Below are 11,858 nucleotides of genomic sequence, written 5' to 3' on the forward strand. Positions count from 1 at the left end.
CATCTGGTCGTTGGGTGTCCTGTGGATAAAACATCTGGGAGGTAGACTCAGTGACTTAGTTTCCATCCAGATGTTCTCTAGACACAGACCATTACATGACATCATTAGTTGCTCTTGGCAATACGCCCAGGAGTTCCAAATCTGGCAGATTCCTAAAGAGAGTTTCTGTAAAGAGTTGGAGGGGTGTTTCCATGAAGATGACTTATGGAGCATCAGAAAGAAAGTGTGACAGAGGGATGACCCCGCCAAGAGCCCTCTTTCTCTATTTTCCAGGTCAGTAGGGTCTTGCTTAAACCAGGGTGTATAAATAGAGATGCGTCTTTTCGGGATTCAGCATCTGAGACCCATCCCAGCCCCACCCAAAACCTAGGCTGGCTGACCCCAGCTAACAAGAGATGTCTCTGGTATTGCTGTCCTTAGCGGATGGAAAGAACTAGGAGTAAAAGCACATGCAGCCTTCCGCTGTCTTCATTGGATGTGTAGGTGGACCCAGAGCATCCTTTTGGACAAGGATGCAGGCACCACATGTACAAAGACACTCTGTCTGTCCTGGGGGTTTGGGTCAGTGTGCCGTGACAGTCACATGCTGCTAGAACCAAGGAAACATCAAGCTAAGTGAGCTTTCAAAGGTTATCCCCTTCATTATGCAAATGAAGAACCTGAGGCTCAGACACAGGAAGTGACTTGCCCAAGGTCAAAGCAGGTTCACGGCACAGATGGGACTCCAACCATAGCTCATGGCTCAGGCGAAGACTTTCACCACTGCCTTCCCTTGCATTTGCGGGGGCAGCCACCCTCCACCACTGCCCGCATGGCCTTAGGCTCGGCAGGCGCCTGAGGGGTACCCAGGAAGCTTGCTCACCTTTTTGCTCTGTGTGTGTGTAGAAATGGGGGAGGCCGCAGCGGAACCTTCTGTGCCGTCTGCAGCGTGTGTGAGATGATCCAGCAGCAAAACATCATCGATGTGTTCCACATCGTGAAAACATTACGTAACAACAAGTCCAACATGGTGGAGACCCTGGTGAGTGTCCCAAGAACTGTTCTCCAGTAGCCAGGGGCTGACCGTAGTTCCCTTGACCTGAAGAAAATAGCATCAAAGAGTAAAAGCACTCAACAGCTGGATGCTTCTTGAGCACCTGCCGTCGCTGCCCTTTGCACACACAGTTACCTGCTTCCTCCCTCCAGCCTCACCAACTTCTCTTCTGCAGAGAGTCCAGATAATTCGTCTTGGCACACGCTACGTTGTTTTACTTTCTTTCCATGCCGTGGGAAAGTATCACTAATTCTGGCTTAGGGGAAGGGATTCTGGATTAGTAGAATGTGAATTATGTTTTTGACTCAGTCCAGTCCTATTCTAATTAATTTATGCTCATTTTTATCATATAAAGCATTGGGCTAGGACACTGTGAAGCAAGGGATAGGAGGAGACAGGGGGCAGAGCTCCAGATGTTAAGAAAGACCTGGTGCAGAGATGGAGACATACCATACACAGGGAACTTCTTTAATGAGTCTTTAAGTCTGTGCTAAGTGTGGTCTTACCCAAAGTGAGGGCCTACTCCAAATCTGGTCCACAGACCAGCAGCGGCAGTAGTGTCACACGGGAGCCTGGTAGAAATGTCGACTCTCGAGCCCCACTCCAGATCTATTGAATCTGAATCTGCGTGGACAATTTTGAATTGACTGTTAGTATAGACATAGATAACGTTTCCTCCGTAATCTGTATCTCTAAACTAAATGCATTTTCCCTTTCCTTTTCATCTCTCTCTCTCGTCTTCTCTTCTCCCTCTCTGCCTCTCCTCCTCTCAGGAACAGTATAAATTTGTATACGAGGTGGCACTGGAATATTTAAGCTCCTTTTAGCCCAATGGCATGGAGAACCAGTCCAGAGGCTGCTGCAGCCAAGCCCCCTTTTCTGTGAATGGCAGCGACTGGGCTCAGGGGCTAAGCGGTGGCACCCTGCCCAACTCCAAGGAGAAGACTGGTGGTCCTGTGGTCCACGGTGGGCTCTGTACCTTCGGAGGGGTCTCCAGTTGCTGTGGGCGACGCCGCCCTGAAAGACCCAGGCTTCTTTTCCAGCCTCAGGCACGGGCCCATACAGAAGTGCACCTGTATAGCAAGGCCCGGATTTTTCAGTGCCCAGACCTCTTGCTTTTGCTCTTTTCAAGTTTGTGAATCTCGAGGCAAGCTGACTGTGTGGGTACAGGGGAGTGACTGACAGGCCTGGCGGCACTTCCTCTGCCCTGCGTCCCCTGGGCAGTGGGGGGATGTGTGCTTTCCTCCTCCACGTGGTCGTGAATATGACCGGGCTCTTGGGGGCCACTGCTCTGCTGCCGTCTCCTTCAGGGACCTCTGGATCACTGGGGCTTCAGGATGCTCCCGAGACCACAGCAGAGGCCCCCATCCTCCCAACTAACCTGCATGGGGCTTGGCCCACCACCATTGTGTACCCCTCCCCCAGCCCAGGCCTTGACCTTCTGTCGTTCACTGGCGTGTCCGCGGCAGTCCTGGATGAAGGTTTTCTTTGCTTTTTTGTGGTCAGTGGGATGGGGCAGAACTGCAGGGAACTTTACTGCTCCTCCTTATCTCTCTCTGTGAAAAAGGACTACCTCCCTGGGGCACGGCTCTGGCTGACACTGCGTGTCTTGGGCGGTGGCTCCTTTGGGAGGGATGAACAAGTGAAGATTGGATGATTTTCCAAAGTGTATGTGAAAAGAAACTTTCTTTTGGAGGGTGTAAAATCTTTCTTAGTCTCTTATATCAAAAAAAGGTGGGGAGGGAAGTTTGGTTGTGTAGCTATAAGACAAATCTCTGGGGCCTGTTATCTCTCCTGGCAATGTCCTTAAAAGGTCCCAGCCAGGGACAGCACAGCCACTGAGCGAGGGAGAGATAGTCTGAAGGGCTAGTCTGAAGACAGTCCCTTTGGTTGCCTTTGGGGCAGATAGACAGAGTACCAGCATAACCTCGGATCTCCAAATTTGAACACCTTCCTAGAGAAACTCAGCTGCCATCTCAGAAAATGTCATCGTGGACCCAGCTATACTTTTTGGTTTAAAATAGGACAAGGGGATCAGACCTGGGAAATCTAGACTCTTGCCCAAAGTATGGGTCAGTCAATGACATGGGGGCCAGCATTGGCTAAGTATCTATTATATGCCAGGCTTGGCAAGTTCTTAGAACCCACCCCCGCCCTCCCTGAGCGAGCTATTCACCTGTTATCATCCTTATTTTACAACCGAAGACACTGAGGCATCTTCCTCAGTCATGATATTCTGGTTTCCAAAAGGCAGATAATAGTGATGAGACTTATTTGTAATGTTTTCTTCATCCTTTCTCAGCCAAGCAATTATTATATGGAGGGAAAATAAGGCCAGAAATTTCTGAGCAGAGAACTCCACAAATGGGAATTTAATTCTTTCTCTCCAATGCCAATTTTTCTGGGAAGCTCAGAATTTCAGATATATTTTAGCAACTCATTCCCGGCTCCCCAGGAAAGCTAGTCCCATCTCATTTCTTAGCCAGTGAAAACAATTCCCTGTGCCCTCAGGCTTTGAGGTCTGCCAGCCAGGGACACTCTACCTTGGTCTCTAGCTGGTGCTTTGGTACAGTACCTGGCAGCCCCCGGGTGGCCTGGGATCCAGGAAGCGTCATCTTGAAGGCTGGTCTAGCCCCACATGGGGCGCTGGTCTTCATCTTGAAGGCTGGTCTAGCTCTGTGAGGAGCACAGAATTCAATAAGGCACAGTGTTCTCCCTAAAGAGCTTACTGTATCCTGGGAAAATTGAACCACAGCGCAGCTTACAAGTGTTATACGAGCCTCACAGCAAGAGAGATTCAGCGTAGAGCTTTCTAGAGGAGGTGACATCCATTCCACTGGGTAGAAAAAGGAAGAAAAGGAAACTCAGGCCAAGGGATCAGCGTGTGCAAAGACAAAGAGGTGTGCAAAATCCTTGGGGGGGTGGGTGAGATGGCAGGAGGTCAGCCCAACTGGAGCAGAACATGGCAGGAGGTAAGCCAGGGTCAGGGGGCAAATGCTCCACCAACAGGGCAGACTTGGCCCCTGTGGGCAAGAAGGAGCCAGTGGAGCTTTGAGTGATGCGCTCAGCTCAGTGCTAGAGGAGGCTCCCTCTGGGGCCGGTGGGCTGCCTCTTTGCTTTCATCAGACACTGTGAAAATGGTCCCTTAAGCGTATACTTTTTAATATCATCTATTTGTCTGTCTGCTCATTATTTTGTTGCTGGATCAGGAGACGCAGCTTCTGTGAGAAACTCAGGGTCTCTGCTCTGCCACGAAGCAGGGTGACCAAGCCAGACCCCTGGGCCCATGAGGACGGGACATGGAAGGAGCCCACAGAAGCTGTTCCCGTCGGCATGGGCTCTGGAACTGTCTGGAAGTCCAGGGACACCAGACTCGATCAAGGAAGGGCTGTCACTTTGGAGGTTCAAAAGGAAGCATCTCAAAGCAAAGGAAGGCAGAGGAGCCCCACCACGAACTTGCTCTTCCCCTTTCATGGTCCCTTTCCCTGGTCCCCAGGCCCTGGCCCCCTGCTGGCCTCCCCTCGCTCTAGTCTCGGCCTTCAAGGATCCTGTGACATAGCAGATCAGCCAGCTATATGCTCCTCTCTCAGATCTGGGCTCATCCGTACAGAATGGGGGCTGGGAGAGGGGGTGCTGTCTAACACAAATAAACCCTAGGATTTACTCTGCTCAGGAGGGGGCAGAATAGCTGGCAGATGAAAATGACTGGCTTCTATCATTTCAGATGGTAGGAATTTAGAATGTGACTTTGGGGAGAAGGAATTTAGAATGAAAACTCGGGCCATGCTGGGTAACCCAACAAGGGCCAGTGATGGTTCCCCCAGCTCAGCACCCCTGGCCCCCGTCATTTCCTCACAACCCAACCACCCTCCAAAGGATGCAGGGCAGTGAACAGTCTTCGGCCAGTTTACACTGGAAGACACTGAGGCTTGCGGATGGGGATGCTTTCCCCAAGATCCCACATGGCAAGAATGTAGCAGGACGTGGATGAGACGGGGCGCTGGTGCCCGGGAATTTGGACTTGATCCCTTCCCCAGGAAAGCTCCTGGGCAAACCTCCCCTCCCTCGGGGTATCCTCCCACTCCTCTACACTTACAGGGCAGGCTCACCGTTCACGACGCAGAGGGAAGTGGAACTCATGCTCTCTGGGTCTCCACGACAGAGGCCAGCCTCCTGGCTCTGGGCTGCCCAAGAGAGTCCCCTCACTTAGCGCAAAGCCTCATGGCTCTCACCTCCTAGATGTGGACCCTGTTTGGAGAAGATGCAAGGAATTAACGAGAAGCCAGGTACTGTCCCCACCCGACTGCATGTCTGGCCTAGACATCTTCGGGATGTATCCTAGCTGCACTCTAACACGTTGTCCTCCCCTCCTTTCTGGTACGAAGGTCCTGGGGCCGGGGGGCTCTGAGCCTCTAGATGGCTACAGCATGCCTCCCTTTGTGGGAGCAGTAGGGATCAGCTTGCTTTTACACTGTCTCTTTGGATGTAGCCCGGGCAGTGGCCTGCCTGCCAGGTGTCAGCCTTGCCGTGCAACCAGCACACCCTGTGCTGGAGACTCTAAATGTGAGCTCACCGAATTCTTCCAGCATTCCTAAGAAGGCCTTCTAATTGTCACCATTTTATAGATGAGGAGACGGAGTTTCAGAGGGGTGAAATCGTTTGCCCACAGTTCCACCACAGCTGGTAAAGGAGGGAGCCAGGATTTAAACTGGTTCTTCTGACTTCAAAGACAATATTTTCCCACGTCAGATTTTCCCATGGGGGGGCTACCCGTAACAGCAAAGACTAGAGTGAAACAGGCCCAATGGATCTTGTAAAGCCCAAAGCAGACAACGGTAAGCTTAAAATTCCTTCAGTTTCATGTCTAGCAATTCACATAATATTTGCATTCTTCTCTAATTTAGCCTGATTTGTTTTCATAGGAGTGCATAAATATTTTTTTAACCACGTGTGCCCTGGTCCCTCATGTGGCTTTGATCCCTTCAACTCACTATGATGGACCCTAGGGAATTACAGCCCAGTCTAAGAGGCACAATGCCTGGCCATGCCGCTTCCTCCTGAGGCCAATTCTAGACTCAAGTCCAGCTCACCTTCCCCTTAGCAGATCCTATGGTATGGGGGTACCCTGACCTCACTGTTCATGGGTTGATCTCAACTCAAGTCTCCTTCAGTTGGATACTGGAAAAAAGCCATTGAAATCTACTAGAATTACAAGGACATGTCCATCTGGAGTGGCGACGGCTGAGCGCATAAAACCCTAAAGGGAAAGGAGATGATGAACACAGCCTTACTCAGCAGATTCCTGAATGCTGGGGCCTCTAAAAGGCGGTGCCCTTTGTCTAGGTAGAGTCACATGGTTGCTAATGTGGGCCGATCTGAGGACACACTTCACATGAGGGGCTGGGGGCTGGAAGCCTCGTCACTTTACTTCAACCCCACATACTCACTGGGTTCTTACAACATGCAGGACCCTGGAGGGGGTGCCATCAGGAAGCTCAGTTTACTATGGCACGGTCCATCCCTTGGTGAGACATGGGGTTGTGATAGAAGGACTCAGGCTTTGGTTCTAATCCAGCCCAGCCATTTCTTGGCTGTAGAATGTTGGGCCAACCAACCAATTAGTGGGAAAAGATGTAGAAAGAGGAGCCTCAGCCAGGTAGAAGGGGTAGGTAGATTTGGAGAGCTTTGGGCAGGAAAACAGGAAGGCAAAGCCAAGAAGTTTGAACCCGATAGGACTACTCAGAACCAAGGTTGCCTATGATCTACTGGGCAAAGTGGTCACTTCTGTGACACAGTAGGATGGGGGATGGAGAGGGACTGGCCAGAACCACTTGGAACAAAGGTGTTGCTTTAGAATGTGTCTCAGTGTCTTGGAGAAAAGATGATAATTTTCCCTCTGAGCCATCATGTTTATTCATCATTGGTGCCCCGTTGGTAAGCTAGCTCCTGGTGTGTATCCTCACCATGATCTACATTTCCTTAGTTCTGGTGTGAACCCCTGTTGTGTGCATAGCGGTGTTCAGTCTAGCAAGGATGCTGCAGACAAGTGAGGCCCAGGGAGGAGCAAACAGTTGCTCACCATGTCGTCTTTGCAGGAATAACTGCCCAGCCCAAATCCAGTGACACTGAAGGAGAGGGCAGCTCCCCTGTACCTCACAGGGGATGAAGAAAACCCCCTTCACTTAGCCTGCATCTGGCCTCTCCTGGGCTGGACAGAGAGGCCATCAGCACCAAGTTGAGTCAGGAGTAATGCCATGGAAAACACGGTGAGCCTGTGGGTAAGATGACCACGATGCTAATTCTAAACCACAAGGCCAACACACTGTGCTGGGCCAGGATCCCTGGGGACAGGTGGTCAACCCAAGCTGCAGGGTAGAAGATGAGACATGAGTCACACGGTGGCCGCTGCATCACCAAGCCCTGACTTGCCTTCCCCGTCATCTAACTAGTCTGAGCTCCTTCTCAGCCCATGATGCCAGCTCCAAATCACAGCCAAATAAAACAGGGAAATAAGTAATGTGAATCCAGCATAGAGGGAACCAGCTGAGACTCAGCCTTGTTCCTATATCCCCATGCAAGGGTTCCGTGTTGGAGGTTTTCAACAGAGACATGCCTAGCAGTGATAAAATACAAGGCCTTGGCTTCCATCCATCCAGGATCTGCCTTTGAGGTCATCCACTGTCTGAACAGCACGGAGAGAAGTCAGTGGCAAGAGAGTGGAGGAGGCTCCAGTTTGTCAGAGTCACGGGTATGATCCTCAGAAGCACAGAGAGATGTCTAAGCCATACTTATGCACATGAACACTCTCTCTCCTGGTTTACTGGTAACCAGACATAGACTTCTGCATCACGCTGGCTGTACAACACTCTTGTAGGTACCAAACCATCTCTTGCATCCCTCTTGCCTGCCTCCAGAAGAGGTGGAAAAAGGTCATCAAAGAGGCCACATTCACCCCCTCAAATCCACCCAAGAATGTTAGGTCCCCAAGAGGCGGGGTCAGCACCCATAACGGTAGACCCCAGGCTTAGCATCCAGTTATCTAAGAGGTTGGGCTAGTCGCTGCCGTTGACACAAAGATGTAGGACTTAGCATGGGCATAGTATAGAGTAAAGCTGCTGGGGCAGGGTTACCATGGAGCTTCCGTAGGTGTCTGAGAGCTGCTCTGGGCAGTGGGATTTGGACCCTGATCCCTGGTTGAAATGTTCAGAGAATGAGGGTCTGCAGTCCTTAGGAGTGTTGGTCAGGAAGGTATTGGTATGAAAGCCTGGAGCTCAGGGTAATTGTTACACCTTATGTTTCCTTGGTGAGTGGGATGCTTAGATTTGGGGGAGGAAAGGGATTACTAAGCAACCAGCCAAAACTGCAAAGTTGAGTTCCTGTACACATACTTCTGTGCCTTTGGGCTTATGAATACAAAGCAGTGGGCCCCCTTTGTGATGGTCCAACAAACTCTCAGTGCCCACCGTGCACCTGTCTCTCCCATGGAAGATTAATGATGTAGGCTGTTCTTTGGACCAAAGCCTCCAGGGCAGTCTGGAGGCTCAGAGGGCAAAGGCATGACATCCCAGGTCAGATCAGACTTCTGAAGAGTTAGGCAGAATACCAGTGCCCATACCCTCCACAGGCCTGCAGATCATTAGATAAATTCAAGCACAGTTTTCTAGTCCCGGATCACTCCTATGAGCGGAACTAGGACCAACGGGTGAAACTTCATAGCTGTAAGAGAGAACTTGCTATCTGCCAGAGATGAGCTTTCCGTCTCAGCAGCCGTTCAGCAAAAGCCAGGCATCTCTTTAAAGGGAAGAAGTAGCTTTGCTGAGATGGCCTTTAAGTTTCTTCCACCCTAGATGAATGAGGTATTACGGAGCTAGGACCTTGTTTGAACACCTTCCTTCCTGCAGAGCACAAAGCCAAGCAGGTTGGGCTTGGTTTGTGCTGGTTAAAGCCCCTACTCTCCTGCTGCCCCCACACCACGCAGGCCAAGATGCTGCTCTAGCCACGCATCAAAGGCTCATCCAGGCTGGTTATCACCAAACAGCCCAGAGAGAGCAGCTGCTTTGCCATAGAACCCAGGCCCACCAAGATCTGTGATGAGACCAGTCATAATTTCGATCCGCTGGCCAACAGGGCCATCAGTGACAGCCGGAATCAGTAAAGGTCCAAGTAGGACCCAGAGTGGGGTTTTGCTTACCATACACATTAACTCCAGAGGTGAATTCTACCCCTCCCCTCCCCAGCCGAGGCCTGTTAGAGCAAATTGCAAAAGCAAAAGCACAGTGACTCAGTTGACATGTGATCATAATCATCCCCGGTACATCCATTTCATTGCCAGGTAGATCCTGAACTAGCCCAGGCTAATCCAGGCTAACCCATATTGGCAATCAGACTCAAAGGCACTTTTCTACCTTCTCTTTCCACCCTACATCTTACCAGCCAATGAAAGGCAAAGATTGGGGCTTTTACCATTGCCTTGGCCACTGGACACCATCATAGCCCCTTAAGGGCCATCACGGGGTTTCCATCAACTCCAGGGAGACTGACATTTTCACGTCCACTGGGCATATGATACTGCATGAGACCAAAGTCTCCACACTGTTAGCAGCCTCTTCCACGAATCCCAATGGCCTGCACTTGTACAGTTTGGGTGTTTGATAGATAAAGCACGTATGAGAAGAGAAAACAAAATAAATCAACTTTTTAAAAAAGCCAGCACTGTGCTGTCAATGTTCTTTCTTTCTTTTTTTTTCCTTTCCAATTCTAGCTTCAAAAAGCAGAAGGTAAATAATGTCAGGTCAATGAATATCAGATATATTTTTTGACTGTACATTACAGTGAAGTGTAATCTTTTTACACCTGCAAGTCCATCTTATTTATTCTTGTAAATGTTCCCTGACAATGTTTGTAATATGGCTGTGTTAAAAATCTATACAATAAAGCTGTGACCCTGAGATTCATGTTTTCCTAAGATATTCGCACTGGTGTCTTCCTGAGGTTGGGTAGGGTGAGGTGGAGACAAGTTGAAGAAGGAGGAGAAGAAAAGCCTGTTACTGACTAGATTTCTTTATGTTTATTTAATCCTCACATCTATGATGCAGGAAATATGTATTATCCCCTCTTTGCAGATGAGAATAGTTGAGGTTCATAGATATTAAGGGATATTTCATGATTTCATATTCCACCTGTAAAAGGGTTGGGTCTCAAGAGTTTTTCTCAAGTGGGGTCCACAGAGTGCTGGCATCAGAATCACACCAGAAGTTTGTTAAACAGACAAATTTTTAAGACCCTACAGAATCACAGTTTCAGGATCTGCATATTAAACTGCCTGGATGTATCAGCTAGCTATTGCTGTGTAACATACCACCCAAAATTCAGTAACTTTAAACAACAGTCTTTCATGGTGGTCAGCTGGGTCTTGAGCTAGGCTGAGCTCAGCTAATCTCAGCTGGTCCACTCATGTGTCAGCTAAGGACTCTGCTCCAGGCCAGGCTTGCCTAGGACATCTTGGCTGGTGCAGCCGTGTTCCATGTGTCTCTTACCCTCCTCCTGGGACCAGCAAGCTAGCCTAGGCATATGCTTCTCCTGGTGATAGCAGGAACACGAGAAAGTCTGATCACATAAGTTGTTCTGAGTCATGTCTGCAACATCCCATTGGACAAAGCTGGTTGCACAGCATACTCAGAATCAAGAGTCAGGGGAAGATACTCCATCTCTTGACAAAGACCTCACCTCTCAATGTTGCAATAAATGCTGAGATTAGGTACCAAACCACTGGTGCCAGATGCAGACTTTAAACCTGTCATCTCAGAGCGTGGTCCACAGACCACCCACATCAGTTCACCTGAGAAGCTTCTAAACATGCAGAATCTGACTGAGTGGGTCCAGGATGGGTCCCAGGAACCTGCATGCTTAACAAGTGCCCCAGGTGATTGTAATGCATGCTGAAGTTAAGCAAGCACTCTTCCAAAAGCTCTTAGAAGGGGACAGATAGGGGACAAGGAGACAAACCCGTTCCCAAACTAGGGTATGAGGCTGCCAATCTCTGATGCACATGATGCAATGCTCTCTGCTTTCCAGGTAAGCAGAAGAAACAGCTGGAACCAACTCCTTGGAACTGACTGGCTTCCCAGTTCTTTGTACGTATCCAGATATAAGTACAAGCTGGAAGCGTAAGCCATAGGGCCAGAGCCCTGGTTCACTTTGTTCTCGTTCAGCCTTAGGAACCCTGGCAGTGTTCTCCAACCTAAGAGACCTAGATGTAGTATCCACCCCTGGCAAGCCAAGAGCCTGGAGAACGCACGCTTCCCAACTCACGTCCTAAGAGGGGAACCCGGTGGCCAGCCAGCTCGTAATCCTTGTCCCTTTGTCCTTGGTCATGGTAATCTCATTTATTCTGCCTGCTATGTTTATTCTTTTGCCACAAATGTAATAGTTGATATTGAGAACATTAAATTAGAAAGAAGAAAAAAAATCTCACGTATCTCCTAATAAAAATACTTTGGGGCGTATCATCTTCCCTCTCAAAATGGAAATACCTTTTAAAGAGTTATTATAAAAGTAGCATGTACTCACTTGAAAGAATTCAAAGTAAAGTTTTTTGAGGCATGAGGTAAAAGTCACTACTCTCAAAGGTACTTGTTTATATTTTTTGCTATTGCAGACCTTTCTATACATATATAAATATACATAAATTTTCTATATAACTGGCATATATGTGTGTGTGTGTGTGTGTGTGTGTGTGTATATATATATATATATATATATATATATATATATATATATATATATATATATATATATATATATATATATATAAGTTCTGAGGCAG

At 49.0% G+C, this 11,858-nt stretch overlaps 1 protein-coding gene across 1 annotated transcript in view; it reads left to right on the forward strand.

Annotated features, from left to right (window-relative positions):
* Positions 1-2,611, forward strand: part of PTPRT (protein tyrosine phosphatase receptor type T) — a 776,285-nt gene extending 773,674 nt beyond the window's left edge. The window contains exons 30-31 of the mRNA XM_061209812.1: positions 886-1,021; positions 1,807-2,611. Of these exons, the coding sequence (XP_061065795.1) occupies positions 886-1,021; positions 1,807-1,860 (190 nt within the window). The 3' untranslated portion in view covers positions 1,861-2,611. The remainder of the gene's footprint in view (positions 1-885; positions 1,022-1,806) is intronic.
* Positions 2,612-11,858: the final 9,247 nt, after the last annotated feature.

The sequence above is a fragment of the Eubalaena glacialis genome, chromosome 13, assembly GCF_028564815.1.
Source record: "Eubalaena glacialis isolate mEubGla1 chromosome 13, mEubGla1.1.hap2.+ XY, whole genome shotgun sequence".
NCBI lineage: Eukaryota > Metazoa > Chordata > Mammalia > Artiodactyla > Balaenidae > Eubalaena > Eubalaena glacialis.